Raw genomic sequence first — 22,492 nt, 5'->3', positions numbered from 1 at the left:
GACGGTTCTTTTCCGGAGGGTCTAAATAAGCTTAGCAATTCTGTGGGGGTGGAGTCCTGGTCCTGAAAGGGGTGGGAACTTGACATGATTGATTTATGCTATTGACCATTCAGTCAGTGGAGTGGCTTTGATGAGCAAGCCGGTTGTCGAATTGAAATGAAGCAGGAAGATTCCCGCCTCACGTTACGCATAGCTGCCTCCCCCGACACGTTTACTGTCGCACGCGAAGGACGGGCGATCTGGCCAACGGGGTGCGAGCACTGGGCGGTTGGGCGCTGTCGTTAGGGAGGCTTCGTTGCTAGGGAAGCAGTCGTAGAGAAGGTGGGGCGGCGACAGAGGTGGGGCTCGGAGCCCTGCAGCGACTGACGGGATACCGAGGCCGGACCGGCCTCCCGGCCCTCTACCGAGAGCATGGTCAAGCTGGCGGCCAAGTGCATCTTGGCAGGTGAGCTTGAGGTCACGGGTCACGGTGTGGCCACGGGGGAAGCTGAGGCACGGAGAGGGTCCCGGGTCTAAGCTGGAGGAGCTTTAGCGCCCATGGACCCTGGCCTCGCCCCGCATGACAGAAGGGGAAATTGAGGCACAGAGAGGGTCCTGGGTCTAAGCTGGAGGAGCTTGAGATTAAGCTGCCTAGCCTCACGCCTGTGGCAGAAGGGAAAACTGAGGCACGGAGTGGGTCCTGGGTCTAGAGCTAGAGGCCAGCCCCGTCCTTTTACAGAGGAGGAAACTGAGGCACTGAGAGGTTATGGGATCCTAGATCTAGGGCTGGAAGGAACCCCAGAGGCCATGGAATTCACATCTCTCATTTTACAGGAAAGGAAATTGAGGCTGTGACTTGCCCATGGTCACTCAGGAAGTATCACAGGAGAAAAGACTCCTGGATGGGTTCAAATCCCAGCTCGCTATTTCCTTGCTGTTCGGTCCTGGGTCAGTCACTTCCCCTCTCTGGGTCTCTGTTTCCTCCCCAGTAAAATGGGCTAGAGGATCTCAGTGGTCCCTTGTAGCCCTAGATCTGCCTAGGACCCCAGAATTTCCATGTGCAAAATGAGGCATCTCACACATCCCAGGAGATCCCTCGTCCCCTTCCACTTCCAAGCTTCTTCTAAGTCATTTCACCCTCTGAGCCTCAGCTTCCCCCAGTGTAAAAAACAGAAGGAGAGGTTTAAACTGGATGACCTTGAGGTCTCTTCCATCTCTAAAGCCATGATTCCCAAAGTCCCACAACTGGCCATTACCTCAGAGGCTTCGGCTCCAAGTCTGCTCTTGAAATTCAGTTCAGCATTTATTAAGCACCTACAACATACTGCTGCACTCCATCTGGGATTCCAATTTGTTTACTCATTTATTTACCTATTTATGTTTTAATTTACATTTATTTATATATTTATCTAACTTTACCTATTTATGTTTGTATTTGATTATTTAACTATATTTATCTATCCATTTGTTTGCTTATATAGTTACCCATTTATATTTTTATTTCTGTTTTTGTTTATTTCTTTACCTTTTTAAGATCTGTTTACTTACATGCTTATTTCTTTCTTTCGGGGCCTCTGCTCTCATCAGGACAGGGAGCTTCTGGTGAGCATTTCCCTCTCCCAGCAGCACCTTCCCTGAAATTTCTCTCTCAGAGTTGTGAATCATAACCTGAGATGATGGAGGTAAGATTGAGTCTGGCCCTGGCCTCCAGAGTTCACATTCTGTGGTGACATCTATCCCCTGAATTCTGGGGATTGTCTGGGTCTCATCTTCATTTTACAAAAGAGCAGAGCGGGTCACAGAGAGGGGCGTGTGGTATAATGAAAGCAGTCCCAGATCGCTTGCTTACTTACTAGCTAGATGGCCTTTGCCAAGTCTTTGGTTTGTTCTCAACTTCATCTCCTTTGCTCCTCACAACAACCCTGACAGGGAGGTCTATGATCACCCCCATTTTATAGATCTAAAATAACAAGTTCCCCTCTCTATTCTCCTCTTTAAAATGAGAGGTCTGAACTCGATGTTCTGTGACCCAAGTCTGAGTCTGGGATCCTAAGACATCAATCCCCAGTTCTGCCACTGGGAATCATGATTTTAAAGATGGAAGAGACCTCAAGGTCATCCAGTTTAAACCTCTCCTTCTGTTTTTTACACTGGGGGAAGCTGAGGCTCAGAGGGTGAAATGATTTAGAAGTTCAGAAGTGGAAGGGGACGAGGGATCTCCTGGGATGTGTGAGATGCCTCATTTTGCACATGGAAATTCTGGGATCCTAGCCAGATCTAGGGCTACAAGGGACCACTGAGATCCTATCTGGGCTCAAACCCAGGTTCTTGGACTCCGAATTATGCCCTGTCACAGAGGAGGAAAGGCAATGTGTGTGCAGCATTCTACAAATAATCACTGGAAGAGGGAGGGAGGGTGTGGACAAGGGGGTCAGGTCAGGAAAGGTCTGGTATTAGGGTTAGCCATGCAGACCTGGGCATCTCTTCTCTACTTCAAGACATTCAGTGACAGAGAACTCACTACTCACCAAGGCAGACTGTTCTATTTGGGGGCAGTTACAAGAGTGAGAGAACTTTTCTTTACCCTCCCTTATTCTTTTTTTATCTTAGCAAGGAGCCCTGATTTAGTGAGTGATGGTCAGGATTTGAACTCAGCTCTGTTGACTCCAAAGTCAGCACTGTTTCCTCCACACCAAGTTTTCTCCCCATAGAACCTTAGGGTGAGGAGGAGCCCCAGAGAATCATGGGGTCATCGACATCCCACAGAAAGTGACAGAGGGTCCTGGCCTTCACATTATGAGAGCCTTCCCCTGTCCTCTGTGGTTCTGCCTCCCTTCCTAACCATGGGGTCCTTTTGATGGGTCATAACGTCATAACTGTGAACCCATTAGACTGAGTCACCATTCTCACCAACACGGTAGAAAGTGCATTGTGTTTGATCTTCATCATCTAGGCATTTGGCTCCTGCCTTTGACGTGGTCAGGTTACCAGTTTTTCCATAAAGGGGTGAGGGCCTGGATGACCTCTGGGTCCCATCAGTCATCTAAGAACAGAGACCTTGTGTCTTACTCAACCATCTTTGTGTCTCCCTAAGTATCTGGCCTACTGCTGGGCTCACAGCAGGCCCTGAATCCAAAATATGCCTCAAGAGAATCAAGTCCTTTCCCTCCTGACAAACATGCATTGAACATCTGCTTCATGCTAGGCCCTGGTGATTTAAAAAATTGGGTAAGCCCAAAGGGCTTATTTTTTAATACAAAGGGAAGGCTCATGCCCAAAGAACTCTTACAAATCAAAGAGGCCCAGGTGAAAGGATGGGGCAGCCTGAGGAGGGAGAAATGGTTTCATTAGCTGGGGAGCAAGGAAGGGAAGGGAAGGAATCGGAAAATGCTCCTGGGAGCAGCAACCCCTGACGTGACCTTGCAAGAAGGGACACTGTTGGCATTGGGGGCTGGAGGCCTCTCGAATGGGAGGGGCTGAGTACCAGGCTCTCTTTCTAGGAGTCTGGCCTGAATCAAGGTTAGATCAGAGATGTCCCTCCCAGGGTTGCTGTGAGGAGCAAAGGAGATGAGAATTGTTAAGGGCATAGCCCAGTGCCTGGCGCACAGTAGGCACTCTATAAATGATAGTTGTCATAGAGCATGTGGCAGTTTCCAGATGTTTTCCTTGATCTCTGAAATGACTGCACCAACGGCTCTACTTCACAAGTGAGTTAGCTGGGCCTTAGAAAAGGTTGGTGATTTCCCCAAATCACACTGACAGTAAGTGTCATAGCCAGGATTTGTCATCGTTCAAATGCTCCCACTCATGTGAGTCTCCTTCATCTCAATCTGGATGGTTGATTCTTGCTGAAGGGTGGGGGGAGCAGGCAGGGAAGCCCAGTGACCCCCACATAAAGGGGGTTAGCCCGGGTTGCTTGGAAGTTCTCCCTTACATTGGCCCAAAAGTGCCTACCTGTACCTTCCATCCTCTGACTCTGGTCCTCACACAGGACTTGGCTAGATGAGGAAGAGTGCGAAGGCCATCCCAGATGGCCTGAGGTGGGGGTGGGGGTGGGCGGAGGGGAGTAGGAAGAGACATTAAGAGGTAGGAGGAGAGACAAATGCTGTCTTAGATACTTAGTAACTGTGTGTCCCTGAGCAAGTCCCTTAACCTCACTCAGCCTCAGTTTCCTCAGCTGTAAAGTGAGGAAGCTGGGCCTTAGATAGTCCTTAAGTCCCTTCCATCTCCAAACCTGTGATCCTTTAGAAAGCATAAGCACAGAGGAGTAGTTGCAGTGCAAGGAGTAGTTAGAGCACACCAAGTAGGCCATTTTGACTATCACAGAAGAAGGAGAAGAAAGAGATGGGATTGGCCACAGTTTATGGACAGATTTGAGAGGGTCGTAAATGCCAAGAGAAGAAGTCATAGAGACAGTGGGCATCGTTTAAAAGACTTTGAGCAGCAAGTGACCGAGGGCGAGTGGTGTTTCAGGAAGCTGAATCTGGTGGAGACTGAGGGGTGCGTGGAAGGACCGATCCAGTAATGAAGTGCTAAGGCCCGGACCAGTGTTGGCACTGCTAAGAGGCACTTCCTAATAGGAAGAAAGACATACATGTGAGATTTTGTGAAGAGAGATTTGACAAGGATCAGTGCCTAATGAGGCTTTGGGGAATGCAGACAGCGAGAATCTAAGATGACTGAAGTTTTGAGCTAGGGGTCATTAACAGAAATGGGCAAGTCAGCAGAAAATGGTCATTTTTCCGGAGGGAAGCATGTCTTGAAGTGCAGAGGGAAAGGCCTGATACCTAAGTGGAAGTGACTAGCTGGCAATTGGAAATGTGTGGGGGAAGGGCAGAGGCTGGGCTAAACATAAACATCTGGGAGTCAACTAGTAAGTTGGACTTGAGGAAGGAGATGGTTACTCAGGAAGAAGAGAGGCTGAAAGGGAAGAAAGGAGAGCCTGGGACCAAACCTTGGCAAATGCAGGTGGCAGGAAGGTGTCCCTCAAAAGAACATGAAAGGAGCTGCCCATCACAGGGGAGGAAAAGGATCTAGATCAGAGGATCCTGGATGTCTAGCCTCAGAGGGACCCCATGCACCCCAGCCCCACCTTCCTCCCTTTTAACAGAGGTCACAAAGGCAAGTCTCAGGTGAGATTGGAGCTTAGGTCCCATGACATCAAAACCAAAGGAAAAGTCTCAAGGAATGTCAAGTGTTGTAAGCAGATCAAAGAGCATGAGGATGGAGAAAAGGTATTTGGTGACCTCATGGTATCCTATCTTTGAACATTGTCACCAGGGCTGGTCACAGGGTGGGGTGGGGTGGCTGGGTTTCATCCTCCTTCCCAGGAGCAATTTATAATGTCTGAGAAGACTTATCACGTACTTAGCCAGAGTAATCAGTTGCTATAGGAAACAGTCCAGAAGGTACTTTCTCCTCCAGCATCCAGGCCCCAGGGAGCTTTCTCCAGCTCCCCTTTCCCCCCACCATGGTGACTCAGGTGTGTAACCCCTTTCCCACCAACTGAATTTATCTTTTATTTAATGATGTGATTCATGCTTTGCCCCAGTCACCAAAATTACCCATCTCCCTTTCCATGTCAAAATGATGTCCATTTCTTGCCTCATAACATATGTCAAAACTCCTGCCTTTAATAAGCCTGGAAGAACAGATTCTTATGGTTGGAGGGGACCTTATAGATCTAATCCAGCCTCTGGACAAAATTAGAAAATTCCATCTCAACATGTCATAATAAGAGCTTCTGCTCCAAGACCTAGAGTGCTAGGGAACTTGCTTCCTCTCCCCCCAGGCAATCCATTCCATTTTTTCCCCAGCTCTGATTGTTAGAAAATTTTTCCTTTTGCCAAGCCAAAGTCAGACCATCTCCCTTTCTTCTGCTTCTAGTTATGTCCTCCAGAGCATGGGATAATCCCTCTGCCACATGAAGGAGAATTAGGGTCTTCCTATGTTTGAAGACTGAAATGTCCTCCCTCTCTTCACCTTTTCCTGTTTCAACATGGAAGCCCAGAGTGTCTGTCCTAGAGGTAACCAGATCTTCTGTTGTATCCCTATCACTTTACAGATGAAGAAACAGGGGCTCAGAGGGGAAGTGACCTGCCCAGAGTCATCTGAGGGAGAAGAGGCAGAGATGGGATTTAAGTCCAGGCCTTTGGACCTCAAGCCTGGTGCTCTTCATCTCTTCTGCCTCCCTCCTTCCTTCCACTGATCCAGTGATCCACTGTCATTGTTTATATTATCTGTTTCCTCTTTGAAGACCTTCCTATGTATGCACTCTACCTTGCCAGTGTCCTTTCTAAGATACTGGGCATGCATCTGGGCTCAGGACTCCAGAGGTGGATTAATCAGTACAGAGCAAACAACCCAGTGATAAACTCTTGAGCTGACCTGGTGGGTGAGAACCCCAGGGCATTTCACTAGAGAAGTCCCTCCGTTCTCATAGGTTCACAGACATAGAGATGAAAGGGGTCATTTCATCTTCCTCCTTCATTTTACAGATGAAGAAGCTGATACCCAAAAAGAAGTGGTTTGCCCAAGATCATGTAGGCAGATTAAGAGTAATTCTCTTGTCCAGCTGGACAACTCTCTCGTCCTTACAGCCGATTCCTTTGCCTATAAACTGGACGGCTCTTAATCACCGAGGTGGGCTTGTCTCCAACTTAAACCTAAGTAAGAAACCCTGATTGATGCAGTTACCAGCCTTTGCTGAATCCCCATTTTACTCCCTATTAGAAGCTTTACAGTACATGTCTACCCACTGCTCTTAGTTCTGCCCCAGTAGGCAGTAAGCTCCCTGAGAACCTGATTCTGGCTGCCACCTGATTGATGGTGCTTCCTTAAGGTGTTGGACTGGTTTCTCACATGGAAGAAACACTGGTCTTGACTGCCTCCTAACCATTCATTCTGTGCCTTAGGAAGAATTGGGTGTTGAAGAAATCATGATATTCTACCAGCAGGATTGGTAGAAGCCTCTCTTTGTCAGTCAGCTCCAAAACCTACCCTATATTAGCATCTAATCTCTACCCCCTCTTATAAACTGGAATATGATGAAATATTTTATTAAATGACTTGTTGAAATTAAAATATATTTGATTTGAAATCCAAATCTAGTAACCTTGTTGAAAAAGAAAACACAGTTAGACTGGCTTAACTTGATCTCAATGAACCCATGCTGTCTCTCAGTGATCACCCCTTCCTTTCAAAATGCTCACAAACTGTTCCTGTCATAACCTGGTCTAGAATTTTATGAGGAAATTATGTTAGTCTTTCTGGACTGTGGCTTAAAGAATGGATGGATGAATGAATATTCTCTTTTTTCAAAATCAGAAAATTGTCTTCTCGATTCCCAAGCATCCTCTTCTGTTTGCAGTGATTCCTCAAAGCTCATTATCGATTTTTTAATCATTTGCAGGTTCTTTGAGTTGTTCTGGGATGTAGCTGTTCCAGACCAGGTGACTTACCCTCGTTCAGGGGCAGCACGATGCTTTCTACCCTCGTTACTTCTCCTGGATTTCAGTTTCCTATTAACCACCTTGGTTCTGTCTTTCTCTCCTTAGTAGGGAAACCACAGAGAAAATAGAATTTGAGGCGTTTTGTACATCTCTATCATTTGTCATCAATTTCGCATCCCCACTGAATGGGAGGATAAAGGGAATGGGAAGCCTAGTCCTTACTTAGTCTTCTTCTTAGCCCAAAAATAGGCCTGTTTTATTGTCTTTGGCATTTATTGCATTTTGTGCTCATGCTGGACTTTAACCTTCCTGACTTTGTTCTAATAGGAGGACTTTACCATTTTAAAATATTTGTCTTCGGGTGCCAGCTCTCACTTGCCTCCCTTTTATAAGTCCTTTTTAAAAATTCAAGTGTGTTTAATGAGCTCCCTCTTTAGCTACATCCTTCTCTTTAGACACCTTCCTCTCCTGTTGATTGGAATGAAAATTGCCATCAATGAGAAATGTCTGGGCAGAATTTTATTATTATGAATCCCCATCCTTCTTGTACTGACTTTCATAGACTCTACTGAAGGATCGGAGGAACCTCTCTTATCTCTGAATTTTCTGAAGTAAACAATGCTTATGTTTAGGCGGGAGTTTAAAACCCTCTCTGCCCAGCATCCCTCACCTTGGTCCTCCCAAGCTCGAAGGTGGCGCACTCCTTCCTCTCAAGAACCCATTGTTTTTCTTTCCCTACATGACTCTTCCTCATTGATCATAGAAAAGACCCAAAAGAGCAGCACTTCAGGTCATTCCACCTTCTGAGCAAAGAAAGTTTTCAACAGGACCAGTCTGGCATGTCCCAGGTACTCTGTCCCCCACTGTGGCTGTCAGTGCCATCTCTGTGACCCCTAGGTCACTGACTGCATCATCCACTTCCTCCAGCTGGCTTCACGATCTCCACTGTACCCACCCACGTTGCTGTCTTGGCTCTGGGTGGGGGTTGGCTACTTCTTTCATCCGCCCCAGCTGCTCTGCCCTGGCCTTTCATGCTTTACCCGCCTGACAGCTTGTTCTTTTCCACCACCCTGGCTTAAGCCTGCTGGGTCTCTGATTGGACCAGCTGAGTTTGCACTTGCCTTGTTCCTCCACAAATGTGCTTCTAAGTCATTTTGCGATGGTGGATTTGACTCCCTCCACACAGTCCATTTTCTGTAAGCACTGGTGACCTTCTAGTGAGTGACTGAAAGCAGGATCCATGCAGGAAGCCAGCTGGAACAGAAACATCATAGGGGACCTTGCACCCAAGAAAAGCCAAGGGTTTATTTGGAGGAAGACGAAAGTTACAAGGCACATGGGCTGGCATGAGGAGGATGTGTCATGGGTTGTTGATGGAACACTCGGCCACCATGTATTAACTCCTAACTCTTAGAGCCTCCTTTGACAAAAAGACACTTGTAAAGAGCCTACACCCTCTAGGGAAGTTAAGAGAGCACCAGGGCCCCAGGACTCCTTGTACAATGTGGAATTCCTTGATTTCTTCCTCTTTAGGATAGTAACAAGTGAGATTGTCCAATCTGTCATAGACTACAAGATGTACAAGGGATCAAAAAGGCATCCCACCCAAACCCTGCCTCGGTACATTCAACCTTTCCTGGCAGGGCCAACAAATGGTCATCTAGTCTCAACCTGAACTCCCTCAGTGGCAGGGCACTCACTACCTTACTAGGCAGGGCTTTTCATTTTTTGACAACTCTAGTTGCTAGGTTGTTGATAGTGATATTGTGGCTATTGAGCTGAAACCTGTGCCTTCTTATCATTTCCTCATCAGGCCTGGTTCTAGACTCTGAAATCATACAATAAATAAATCCCTCTTCTATTTGACAACCCTTTAGATATTTGAAGACAAAAGCCATGTTCCCACCCCCTGCCAAGTCACCTCTTGTCCATGCTAAACATCCCCATTTCCTTAAAAATTAATTCACGTTTATAAAGTGCCTGAAGGTTCACAAGCTACTTTCTTCACAATGATGTCAGGTAGCAAATCCAACTATAATCATTCCCATTTCATAGACAAGGAAAGAGAATCTCAAATTGGCTAAGTGATGTATGTATGTGTGCTCTCACAGCCAGCAAGTTTCAGAGTTAGGACTCAAATCCAGGGCTCCTGACTCCTCAGTGGAGTGCTTTTTTCACTACAACCAACATGCAGTATGAGCCGAGCACTGGCAGAAATACAAAGTTTAAGATGTGATCCCTGCCCTCATGTAGCTTATAGTCTAGTAGAGTAATAAAACATACAATACCTACAATTCGTGATAAATGCATTTGAGAGTTTCAAAGCCATACGCTCTAAGAAATCCTAGAGGGAAGAGCTTCACTGACTGAGGACATTGGACAGACTTCATGGAGGAGCAACAGTTGAGTTAAGCATTAAGGGGTGGCTAGAAATTCAATAGACAGGGAGAGAAGGGGAGCATGTTCCAGGCCAAGATGCCAGTGAGCCAGGGCATCCAGATTGGGGGAGGGGCCAGGGAGGAGATTCCCAGAGGCTCAGAACAGTTTATCCAGACCCAAGGGTGGCCTAAGAGTCTGGCCTGCAGGGAGAGGGTCTGGTAGTGCTTCTGATCTGGGATGTGGAGGCAAGAGGAAACTTGCCCAGGACAAAAAAAAAAAAAGGAATACTTGGATCTGAAGCGCTGGGCCCCAGCTGGTTCTAGTAGTCAAACACCTGTTTGCAAAAAGGCTTTTGTCATGGGAAGTCAGGAGTGAGCAGAGGACTGAGAAAGAGTAACTAGGTCAGTCCAGGTCATGCTGCATTGTGGGGAGCGAAGGTGAGGAGAGGGCCCCAAGGATGGCAAATCAAAAAGAAGATGATTTGGTTGTAGATCAAGGGGCTGAGGAAGCAGGTGGTTTTGTCAGGGAGCCAGGTGTTACAGTAACAGGCTCTTAGAGAGGAGAAGATATTGCAGAAACAAACCAGCCAAGACATCGCAAGAAAGGCCAGCAATCTACAGCAAAGGCAGGGAGGGTAAAAGGAAATAAAGGCCAGGCCAGACACCGGCGCCCTTGAGTGCTGTCCGACCAAGAAGAATTCAATTTCTCCAAGGCTCGCTGCATCGAGTCAGCCGCTCCCAGGGTGAACTCAGTACCAGAGCCCTTTTCATTTTGAGATTCCAATTTATGGTGCTATCAAGTAACAAGGAAAGCTGAGAAAATCAATCTCAGTAGGTGTAAGGGGAGTTTGGCGAAACAGACTGAGCATCTGCAAGAGGAACCAGAGGAGCAGCGTCTGTAGGGACAGAACGGTGATGGTAACAGGCTGCTGAGCAGCTTGGGCGAGATTACTTGAACATGGGCTTCCCATAACTGCAGCTGATTTTTAGTTTTAAAAGACCACTGGTCTCCCTCCCCTGGCCAAATTAATTTATAGGATCATTTTTGTGGAATTTTGGACGTTAAAAAACATTTTGCTTCCTACATCCTTGCAGGGGGTTATTATCCCCAGGTGACAGATGGGGAAACCGAGACCCAGAGATATTGTGTGACTTGCTCTAGTTCACACAGGTAGTAAATGGCAGAGCCGGTTCTCCAAATCAGGTTCTCTGTGAGTCAATCTGACCCTTATGCTGCAGCTGGACTAGGTCAGCTAGTTCTACCCTCTCATTTTAGAGCCTGCAGAAAGGAGACCCACCGAGAGAGGTGAAGATACCCATGGTCACCCAGCCCAAATGTCCGAGATGGGGTTTGAACTCAGTCATCCAGATGGAAATTCCATGCCTGAAATATTCCATTTAGTCACATTGGTATGTGGGACTGCCAGCTAGTAGTAACAGTGGCATCTTTGTCATTAAATGTTCAGGGGTGGGGGGAAGCTTCCCTTCTTCTGTTCAACTTTGTCTTAGACGAAATGCCTCCCCCTGCAGCCCCTCTGTCTGAAGCTTGTCTGTACGTAGTTGTCGACACGTTATTTTAGAGTTGTCCATTGGACTGGGAGCTCCTTGAGGATAGGACTGTCTTTTGCTTTCTTTGTATTTCCAGTGCTTAACATGGTGCCTGGCACACAGTAGGAACTTAATAAATGCTTTTTGACCAACTTGTTATTGTAAGCAAGCAGGAAGTGAGACCGTGTGGATGTTGTGAGTTTCAAAGGCCACACTGTGTGCCTGTGGTCGTTGAAAGTCTCTATTAATGATAACCTTTTCCCTTTAGTAAATTCATGGATGTTTGCAGCATCTCCTGTAGCCATGGGGGGCAGATGGTCTTAGTTCCCAGACTGAAGGCAAATCGTTTGTCCAAGGGCAAGAAAGGTCCGAGTCTGACCAGGGCTTGTAGCTTTTCTTCTGCTCCTTTGACCTAGGTGATGCCACAGTGGGGAAGAGTGCCCTGGCTCAGATGTTCCGGAGCGATGGGGCCCATTTCCAGAAGAACTATACGCTGGTGAGTGTCTGTCCAAAGGCAGTCCATGACCCAAGTTAGAGTTGTGATTGAGAGGAAGAAAGAGGAGTAAATCCTTAGAGAAGCCAGCAAAAGGAATGCCTGCCAGAGAACCCAGTGGAGATCATTTTCCCAAAAGGTCTCAGATAGCATGGTATTTACAATAACATGGTATTTACAGATCTCACCAGTGTCAGTCTTGACCAGTCTTGATACACAGCCTCTCCCTCATATGAAGCACCATGTGCTGAGATCCATGCAGTGCATTTAGTATGTGCCACTGTTTGCCCAGTCCTGTGGGTGCAGAGCTTAAGAACCTCCCAGCCCCTGCCTTCAAGGAGCTGACAGTCTCAGGGAGATCACGTGCCTCTGGAGCCTTCCCCTGCTAATCCTTGGTTTTCATTGGCAGACTACAGGGGTGGATTTGCTGGTGAAGCATTTGGCCGTTCCTGACACTAACGACAGTGTGGTAAGTCCTGCCTGCACCATGACACCGCCAAAAGCCACCCAGACCTTGTCTTGTGAGGCCCACGAATCTCAGCTGGTGACTGGCTTCCTAGTTCTTGACCTGGATATTTGCCAGCATTTGGAAGCCACATCATGAAACTGGTTTTAGGAAAGCATCTCCAAGCTAGTGGTCCAGCATGCAACCTGCCTGACCTCCAGCCACCACCTGCCTGCGATTTGTATTATTTGTATTAAAACAAATTTTACCTAATTAACAAACATCCACACACAGGTAGGGCAGGAGGGTCTGACACTCCCCAGCTACTGTTGCGTAACTCACTGACACCAGGTGTGATGCTAGCAGGCTTGGGTTAATTAGTCATTGTAATTGTAAAACATTCATGCAGCCTGCACATATCCAGATTTCTGATCAGGTGTCGGTGCCGAAAGAGCTGGTGGCCTCTGGGTCCAAGCCTTGGCTGCCCCAGAAACCGACAGACTCTTCTTTTTCAAGACTCACAGGCAGCACAGAAAATCATTCCTTTGAGAAAACTGGTGTCATGCCATGGGGATTTCCTTGGGAACAAGAGGGAAAATGACCTTGATCAGCCTGGCTAGTGATACATGTGCACATTTACACATGGGGACTACTTAACTTGAGACTTTCCTCCCTGTGCCTTTTCTCTCTTTTCTGCATCCTGGGGCCATCTCTGGCAGTTTCCGTGGCCTAGCCTCTCTGCCTCACCAGACTGCCCATCAGCTGAGTGACACACAGTCCTCAAGGCCTTGCCACTGTGGTCAGACTGGCCACAGTTTCCTGCCTGCCTGCCATGATGAGGCAGCTTCGAATGGGGGCTGAAGAGGTGTTAGTGACCATTCAGTCCAGCCTCCAGAGGCCCAGAGAGGCAGCTTGGCATAAGCTATACTTGGTTTGGAGTCAGGAGGCCGAGCCTTGAATCCTGTTCTGCTGCTCACTGCCTAATAGATCACCTCAGGACTGTCACATCGCTTCTCTCAGCCTCAGTTTCCTCATCTGTAAAATGAGGGGGTTGGGCTAGATCAGCACTGAAGGGGTCATGAGTAGAAAAAGAAGGCCTGGGCCTTTTTGTGTCCTAGTCTCCCTTTGGCCCTCAGTCTGGTAAACCCTTTTCACAATCACATTTTTAAATGCATAAAATAGAAAAAGATACAGTTATAAAGGAAACCAATCCTACTGAGCTACAGTTCAATTATACCAGTATCAAAACAAGGGCACTAGATGATCTCTGCCTCCTCTCCTAAAGCCGCACAGGGAGAAGGCTTTAGTCTTTCTCAGTGCCACCCACGGGTATGTAGGCAGGACACGTTTTGCTCCCAGGCTGCTGAGTGAAGTGACTGACCTGTGCTTTCCCCTGTTCTGGAGGAAGGGCTGGAACCAGGGTTTCTATCTCTAAAGCCAGTTGGTGACTTTCTTTCGACAAGAGGTAAAAAGGACCACTTGGCTGAGAGACCTTTCAGTAAGGGCAGCTAAAGGCCTGCTCTGTGCCTGGCTCTTTGTTAGAGAGGGTCTGGCTGTGGTTAGTGGGAGAACGCTTTGTGCTGCACCTGATGAAGTCCTGAGCTTGTCCCCCTCCCTACTCCTCTGTCTGACCTCGCCCACCCCTCCCACTCTCTCCTCCCCACCCCCTCCACCCTCCCACCCCCCACCCCAGACTTGGGGCAGCCCTGGCAGAGGTCCTTTCCTGCCTCATGATGGAGCTGAGATACACCTTGGTTTCTGTTTCTAGGAACTCTTCATCTTTGATTCTGCTGGCAAGGAACTGTTTTCAGAAATGTTGGAGAAACTGGTAAATGGCTGAGCCCCGTATCCATTCCTAAGACTCACCTGAAAACACCATTCCTAAGACACACTGACTCTGTGTCCAGAGCTCAGGCTTTAGCAGAATAGCCACAAGAAGATCATATATATGGCAGTGCCCTTGTGGCCCAGGCGGGAGGGATTGGGTCTCATCCCAGAGGAATGTGGAAAACCCGAGACCTGGCCTCAACTCCATCCTGCATATCTTGGGGTAACTGTTCTACTTCCCTCAGCACCCTCTTTCAGTAATAAATAATCAGCATTAATTAAGCATGTATTGTGTGCCTGGGACGGGGCTAAGTACTGGGGATACCCAAGGAGGAAAAGGCAGTCCCTGTCACCAGAGCTAGACAAACAAGCTCTTTGCAGAATAGAAAATAGTGAGTGGAGGGAAGGCAGTAAGAGGGGTTGGGAGAGGCTGCCCATAGATGTGAGGTTTTAGTTGGGAGTTGGGAGTTAGGAGAATGAGAGGATGAAGGATGGTTGTTACCAGCATCCCTGGGGTGCTCTGCAGTTCAGAGGTGCGTCACACACAGGAACACCTTCCCTGGACTCTCCTTTGCCCTCACCTCTCTCTCCTTTGGAGCAGTGGTTTGTATGCTCCCCTTTCTCCCCTTAGAGTGTCAGCTCTTTGAGAGCAGGGCCTGTATCCTCTCCATCCCAGCATCACTAGCACTTGGGACAGACAGAGCTCCTTGTAATTGTGGGACTGAACCGCAGCTAGTCCAGCTTATGAGTGCCCTAGCCTGGCCCTCCAGGGACTGCTTCAGCCTGGGCATGCTCTCCTGTCCAGGCCTCGGCCCCTCAGGCTAGCCATGTTCCCCAGAAATGGCTCTTGTGGCACTGACTGAGGCTGCCCAGAACCAGTGTATCTTGTGTCTTGGGTTGTAGGGGGCCATCCTAGTCTGTGCTGGGGAGTGGGGCAGACAGCTGCCTGTGTTCCAGGAGCTGCATCCAGATGCTCCAGAGCCCTAATAGTGGAATCTTATGTTGATGCCATGCTTTAGGGGCAAGGATAGGGCCTGGGATTGGGTTGAGACAGGGGACTCCCCCATCAGTGCAGGTCAGCACCCTGGCCAGCACCACGACATGGAGACACCAGGCTCATGAGCCAGGATGGGTCAGGTGAGACTGGTAGTTGCCCTCCTCCCCATCTAATGCAATGTGCTATCTGCAGTCTAGATCTCAGCCTACATGGTGTCTTAGGTCTCCCCCTCCACTTTCACAGCCATTATTCCTTCCATGTAGGGCAGGCCCTTGTTCAACGTTACACAGCTTAGAAATGGGAGAGTTCCAGCTCAGGGCCTCACAGCTGTCTCCTAGGATGTATAGAGCAGAATCCACCACAGGGAGAATGTTCCTGACCCCGCTGAGGAGCCAGGCCTGGCTCTCTGGAACCTCAGCCCAGTTTCCCAAGGCTTCTCACAGGCCCTGGTCAGGGCCGATTCAGGGTCAATTCCTGTGTCAGGGAACCCACAGGCCAGGGCTCTGCCCCACACCCTTCCTGATGTTAGTGACAGACCTCAGTCTACACCGGAGGTCAGTGGCCTAATTATGGGGTCCTACTGCATTTAATTGTGGAATCCTTTGCTGTTCTCTTTTGCCCTCACTGCTCATACAGCTCCTTCCTCTCTAAAGTTTTTTAGTGTGACTGGATACCTAGAAGTCAGCTTCAACTGTTGCTGACCTTGTATTTTTCCAGTAAAGAAGATGAGTGACCATCCTCTTTGCTGCTGCCCCCAGAGGTTCCCCATGCCTTTCCCTCTGACCTGTGATAGAAACGCCATTAGGATGTAAGCTCCCTGAAAACAGAGACTGTCTTCTCCATTTGTGCCAGCAGAGCCCAGCATGGGGTTCCACAGATGGCCAACATATAAATGCCTTCCCATTCACCCCTTCTTTCTTTCTTCTAGTGGGAACACCCCAACCTCTTGTGTCTTGTGTTTGATGTGACCAACGAGCAGTCCTTCAGTAACTGTGCCAAGTGGCTGGAGAGGGTGCGGGCCCAACTTCAAGGCTCTTCTCTTCCAGGTAGGCATCCTTGTCCCAACCAGCATCAGCTCTTGGGTAGAGTCATGAGCAGCAGAGGAGTTGGAACATGGCTGCCAGAAAAGGGAACTGGATCTTGGAGAGTCTTCATGGATGATGGCATGGGCCTGGTCTGTGTCAATGAGCTATACTATGGGCCAGTCACTGCTCATGGCCCCAGGGACATGGAAATGAAGAATAAGGCCCTCCCCACCTTCCTGCAGTGTGCATTCTCCTAGGGAGATAGCAAGTCTTGTGATAAGTCGATGCAAAAGAAATGCCAGGTGCATTCTGGGAGGGGCCCCAGCAGTTGCAGGCCTTATGTTGGACCTCTGGTCTGGGCTTTGATAACAGGGCTTGTGGTCTAAAAGAGCCTAGAGATAGACATCAAATGCCGAAAGGATAAAAGCAAAGCATGCTTGTCTTCAGCCGCTTGGGGCCAGGGAGAAAATCTTCTGGGTTTTGCATCTTTGTTTTCCTGCCTTTTATAAAGCCGTGCTCAGTAGCCCACACTTCTCTATTGCTTCCCTCACAATGAGTCATACAGGCATTACGATCCCCATTTTAGAGATGAAAAGATTGAGTCTTTGTGCAGGGAGGCACTTATCCAAGGTCACCTAGCTAGCATGTGGCCAAGCTAGGCGTCCCTGGGCTCTGACCCACTGCTCAGCTGACTATCCCAATCCTGCCCTAAATGCTCTCACACTAGACTTTTCACATTCTTTTCACACCTGTGCTGCTCAGCCACCGTCACTGAAATGTTCCTGTTCCTCTCCCCTGGACAGGTGTTTTAGTGGGGAATAAGATTGACCTGGCTGGCAGGCGCGTGGTGGAGGCGAGTCGAGCCCGAGAATGGGCTGCGAGCCACAGCCTGGAATATTTCGAAACATCCGCTGTGAGTATCTCCTGAAGTTGCTCAGCAGAGCCATTTACTGGGGAGCCCCGGGTCACAGTGGGGGAACTGCTAGAGCAAGCCCCTTCCAGGGAAGCTGCCTCATAGAGAACACCTCTGGACCAATAGCTCCTGGCCTCCAGAGGCCTCTGTTCCAACTGAAGACGTGCTCTTCTCAGGCCAAAGGCAAAGGCATATGCCTCCCTCCTCCTCCTCCTTAGGCCTCCTGGGGCTGCCCTCTGGAGCCCCCTGACACAAGGGCAGGAAACAGATACAAGAGCAATTCCCATTGTAAAACTCTTCCTTCACAACTCAGTCAGGCAGCCCTTGATGGACAGTAGTTTGTCTGCTGCACCCCTCTTCCCTCCTCATGAGCATCGCTATCCTTGTTCCCATGGTAGAGAGAAGGTGGCTGGGGCCACGAGCCCCCATCAGTGCCTTCTCACTGCCGTAGGGACATTGGGGCATGATGCTCCCCTTCATCAGCTCAGCTGATCCAACAACCTCATTTTACAGATGAGAAAACAGACAGAGAGTTGAAATATTTCAACCAGTTGGGATGGAGAAGCCCATCACAATGCATAGAAAGTACGAATGGTGATTAAAAAGAAGTAATCTAACTCCCATGTCTTCAAGAACATGGAGTAAGGCTGGGCTCACACAGTGTTGTCCAATAGAGGTCTGTAATGAACAGATTAAAATCCCCCTGCCCACAGCCAGCACAGGTGCTGAGGATTAGCTCAGGCAGGTAGGCAGGTGGAAAGCCAATCGGGCCTGCCTCGGGAGACCATCTGACCCTGAAGCCAGAGGACCTACCAATTCTACCCCCTAGTCAGAGCTCCATATCTGGTCCCTCCATGGCCAGTGGTACCTCACCGCACTCTGTAGTATAGTGGAAAGAGTGTCAGGCTGGCTTCAAATGCTGCCTCTGACTCTTACTCCCAGTGTTAACAGAAGGCACTAGGGGATAGAATTTGCAATAAATGGGGAAATTCATCCCCCAAAGAACTTATAAACATCAAAATGCAAATAGGTTCAAGAAGGAATTTGATAAGTTTATGGACCAAGAATTCAAATTCTTCCTCTGAAAGGAAAGTCAGAAGTGTTTAAAAGGAATAATCCACCTCTACAGGAGGTGTTTTGGAGGTTGAAGGTCACAGGCTCCCACAAAGCACCAGACAGACCTCTGAACTACAGGCAGGCCCTCAGGGTGGGAGAGTCAGGGGGTGCCCCAGCAGCCACCTTATCAGGCCAGCCTCACATACCCGAGCACCGAGTGGTGGCAGAGATGCTGCTTCAGTGTCTGCAGGGATAGAGGGGCATTCCCCACTACATGAAGCCCCATCATCACATGATTATTCACCTTCCAGAGAGTTCTTTGCTTTTCTGGAGAATTCACCTGAGAAGCCCTCTAAATAGAAATCTTCTTCCTCCTTCCCCCAACACGGAAAACATGATTCAGTTCACATGTGTTTCACGAACATTCTGCTCACGGGCTGTATCACTCATGTTAACATCCATTCCCTGAAGAAGCCTCTGTGAAGCCGCTTCTGTGCCAGAGACTGAGACCGTCTGTTCAGAAAGTACTCGCCTCTCAAGGCTGGACTAGGTTTCAGATTCTTGGAGGCAGAAAGGAAAAGAGAGGGTAGAGGAGGGGAGGAGAAGAGAGACCAGGGGAGGAGAGGAAAGGGGAGGGGAGAAGAGGGAAGGGAAAGAGGAAAAGTGGGAGGGAGGAAAAGGAAAGGGGAGGGAGGAAGGCTGGCAGAGAGCAGGTGGGAGGGAGGCCAGGAAATATGTAAAGGGCTGAGATCATAAACAGAAAAGTGTAAGTCTCTGCCTGTGAGGTGCTTACACTCAAGAGGGAGGTCTTGGGGGGCAGTTTTTGCCTGGTAGTTGGTTTGTGGGGCTGCCTGTCCACAAGCACTGGAGGAGTGGCTTTGGTTGCTGGGCCCAGGTGAGGAAGGCAGAAGTCAGGATGGGGGTGGGGGCAGCCCAAGGCAGATGACAGATTCTTCTTGTGGTCACCCATCCAGGTAGCCCAGTACCAGGGTTGGGCTGAAGTTGGATTAGCTGGCCCAAGGCTCAGGGTTGCACCTTCTAGAGAAGCTGGGCAGCGTAAGGGCAAAGGGCAGCACTGGCCAGGCCCCTGTCTCATGGTGGGGGTTGTACTGGGAGGCTGACCCCTAGATGACTGCCATCCAGTGTCTCACCCCACACTTGTAGCCAGCCCAGCGATTTGCTGAGTAATCACTTGTCCTTCCATCATAACTGGGTCATTTTCCATCTGTCCAGTGGTAGACAAACCTCTGTGATTTGGGCCAGAATGCGAGTGGGCAGAGACTCCATTCTCCATGGATTCCTTAAAACACTGCATGAGCACTATTGCACCTTCAGCTAATAGGGAATTTATTGCGTTTGTCTTGGTTCTGGCGCTAGCATTCCTACCTAGTCCTTCTGTAAGGTTAGCCTGCCAGCTTCTCCCTCCCTGAATTAGATCAGTAGAAAGACCACTGGACATGGCAGGGAGATATCTGGGTTCTAGGCCAGAGCTGGAGCTCACCCACTTTTGGGGGTGACCACAAGTCACTAACTTAAATTGACTTATTTATTTAAGCTCCTATCTATTATAAAGTGTAAGAGTTGCTGTGCACAGTGGTTTCTGAGGTCTCTTCCAGGTCAGAGGCACCTAAGTGTGTGTGCAGAGCACTTGGGCCTAGAGTCAGGAAGACCTGAGTTCAAATCCAGCCTCAGTTATTTACAAGCACTTAGAACAGTTCCTGGCACACAGCTGGTGATACATAAATGCTTATTCTCTTCCCCTTCCTCCCCTTCCAACTCTAGGCATTCTAGGCTCTAAATTATTTGCCCATATGGGGCTTTGAGTTTGAGGGATTTTTTTTCATCTCTGAGGAAAAAACACTGAACTTGGAGTAATTAGTTTTTAGGATTTAGAGCAGAAAGGACTTTGGATCATCTGGCCCAGTCCTGCCATCTTACAGATGGGTTCCCGGGGTTTTGGACTCCAAGTCCAGGGTCTTTCTTTCCAACTCTAGACTCCTTTGGAAATATCTTGTCCCTTCCCCAAATGCTCTGGCATTTCCCCACTGACCCTTGGGAGTCTCTCTAGTGGGCTGCTCTAGCTGCTTTGTAGATGGCAGAACCTTCCCCTGCCTGACTTCTTCCACTTCTTTCTGCAGAAGGAGATGGAAAACTTTGAGGCTCCCTTCCGCTGTCTGGCCAAACTGTTCCACCAGCTGTACCGTGAGAGGCTGGATCTCTTTCACTCGCTGGTGTGAGAAGACCCGAGTCACGCAGTGTGCTGTCGACTGAGCCTTGGAGAATAACTTTAGGAAAATAAATGTTGAAGCAGGGCTTTCTTACAATCAAGGCTTGTGAAACCCCGATGTCTACTAGTTTATAATGCTAACAGTAACTCACTTCTGGAAGGCTGTATATTGCTTTTTCCTCATAGCATTCTGTAACATAGATCATTCAAGGGTAATTCCCATTTCACAGATAAGCCTCAGTTTCTCTACCTTGCTTGTCCTCTGCCCCACTCTGCTCTGTGTCACACTCCCAGTTTATCCTGGCTAAGAATTAGTCACAGAGCTAGAAGGGACCCAATGCCAAGCTCTCATTTTCCAGATGAAGAACTTGATGCTTAGAAAATAGGTGACTTGCCCAAGGTCACCCAGATAGCTGGTGGCAGAGCAGGACTCGGACCATGGTCACTTAACAACAGGACTCTTCCCCAAATAGCATTAGCCCTGGCCTCATCATTTGGGCATCGCCATCTCCAAAGGCCATGTATTCACACACATTCCTCTGCGACCTGCTCTGCAAGTCGCTGCCCGGAGGGCTAGGGAGGTGCAGGCCTATTGTATGGGTCCTGTGCTCTGCCCTGAAAGCCTAGAACTGGGTAGCTGAGAGACATAGAGACAGTGATCAGGCCACATAAACTATGGTAAGTGCCTCAGTGAGGTGTGAACAAGCGCCCACAGAGAAGGGGACAGGGTTAGGAGAAGCAAAGGTGGCTTCCCGGAGGAGGTGTTCTTATGTGTGGGGTACCCTTAGAATCGTTCCTTCCCCCGGGGGTGATCAGAGGTTCACCCAGGTCTGGGGGTAGGGGGGCCTCCCCTTCTGACTTTGGCTGACTACGTAGGTGCCAATGTGTGAAAAGCAGCCTTGCCCTGCCACTCCTTGGGCCTGCAGAACCGGATGCTCTGCACCTGACGAGGGGGGCCCCCTCTCCCTGGGTGTCAGGCCACCAGCAGGGGCTGCCATCCCTTTCATCACAGTGCCTTCTATTGCCCTGGTTTGACATATCAGCTGTGTGCATGTGTACCCACGTGCCAAGAACCATATTTCCCTTAATGTATTTCTTCTCCCAAGTGGACCAAGGCTAGTCATAGCTCTTTACTCCTCAATCTTACAGGCTAGTGCCAGATTAATTTTGTAAAACTCCACTTTAATCATATCCCTGCTCCTCTCAGTGGCTCAGTGTGGTGGAGTGGATTGGGGGAATGTGGAGTCAGAGGACCTGGACTTGAACCCTAGCCCTGTCCCCATGTGTATGACCTTGGGGGAGTCACTCCTCTATAAAAGAAGGCAGTTGGACTTGGCAGCCTCAGGGGTCTCTTCAGCTACAGATTCAGGATCCTGTGAAAAGGAGCCTGACACAGTCAGAAGCTCGCTGGCTTTGGTATCAGAAGGCCTGGGATTGAATCCTGACTCTGATGCTCAGTGGGAGTTCAGACAAGCCCTTCCTCTTTCTCCCCTGCCCCGCCCCCACCCCTGCTACAATGCAGGGGCTCACCTGGCCAGTTTGCCCCATCTACCTGAAGAGGCTGTTCTTTGGGGGGCATTAATCCCAGGGTCCCAGATTCTGAGCTGAAAGGACCTTAGAGGTGTCCCAGCTCTATGCCCCTCATCTCGCAGGAGAGCTGAAGTTACCCTCCCAATGTAGGATTTGAACCCAGGTCTTCATGAGTCCCAAGTGGACCCCACTGCCTCCTGTGCTGCTCTATTCTGTCTTGGCTGTGTTCTGCTCCCCATCTTGCTGTCTTCATCCTCCTAAGTAGACTTGATGACAGGTACCATATCTTCATGCACCACTTCTTTTGCCCTTCTCCTGCCTCCTGGCCCTTCAAGGAATATGAGAGATGTATAATCCTATTTGCTGACCCTGCTTCTGGAAGAGTGAAAAGTTTTGAGCTGGGTGCCAGAAGACCTGGGTTTATATACTTGCTCTTTCTCTAATTCAGTGTGTAGCCTTAGACAAGTCATTTAGTTTCTCTGGGCTTTACTTGGCTCATCTCTCCTGTCATCTTGTCTGCCTCTGAAATCCCTTCAAACCCTTGGATTCTATGTCTTCAGATGTCTGGGCCTCAGTTTACCCTTCTGTGAAATGAGGGTGTCACATTAGATGATGGATAAGGC

The 22,492-nt window shown here is 48.9% G+C and overlaps 1 protein-coding gene across 3 annotated transcripts; it reads left to right on the top strand.

The window, feature by feature from the left end:
* Nucleotides 1–163: 163 nt before the first annotated feature.
* On the top strand, nucleotides 164–20,440 carry IFT27 (intraflagellar transport 27). 3 transcript variants are annotated; one of them, XM_072655938.1, is made up of 8 exons: nucleotides 192–445; nucleotides 5,866–6,005; nucleotides 11,773–11,852; nucleotides 12,259–12,318; nucleotides 14,063–14,122; nucleotides 16,047–16,164; nucleotides 16,947–17,056; nucleotides 20,251–20,440. In XM_072655938.1, exons 2-8 carry the CDS (start codon nucleotides 5,978–5,980, stop codon nucleotides 20,347–20,349), a joined length of 555 nt encoding a protein of 184 aa, XP_072512039.1. In that variant the 5' UTR covers nucleotides 192–445; nucleotides 5,866–5,977; the 3' UTR covers nucleotides 20,350–20,440. The 3 variants fall into 3 exon arrangements, with proteins under 3 accessions (XP_072512037.1, XP_072512039.1, XP_072512040.1); XM_072655939.1 differs by lacking the exon at nucleotides 192–445 and adding an exon at nucleotides 5,095–5,213; XM_072655936.1 differs by lacking the exon at nucleotides 5,866–6,005 and having other exon boundaries at nucleotides 164–445.
* Nucleotides 20,441–22,492: the final 2,052 nt, after the last annotated feature.

This window comes from Notamacropus eugenii, chromosome 3 (genome assembly GCF_028372415.1).
Source record: "Notamacropus eugenii isolate mMacEug1 chromosome 3, mMacEug1.pri_v2, whole genome shotgun sequence".
NCBI classification, from domain to species: Eukaryota; Metazoa; Chordata; class Mammalia; order Diprotodontia; family Macropodidae; genus Notamacropus; species Notamacropus eugenii.
The sequence above is the reverse complement of the archived record's forward strand: the minus strand, read 5'-3'. Positions and strand labels throughout refer to the sequence as shown.

Bases quoted from the DNA above. Each gene is read 5' to 3' on its own strand.
- IFT27 (XM_072655936.1), top strand. From the start codon at position 412: ATGGTCAAGCTGGCGGCCAAGTGCATCTTGGCAG. The intron at 12,319-14,062 runs GTAAGTCCTGCC...TTCTGTTTCTAG, and splicing joins CTGACACTAACGACAGTGTG to GAACTCTTCATCTTTGATTC. The intron at 14,123-16,046 runs GTAAATGGCTGA...TCTTTCTTCTAG, and splicing joins CAGAAATGTTGGAGAAACTG to TGGGAACACCCCAACCTCTT.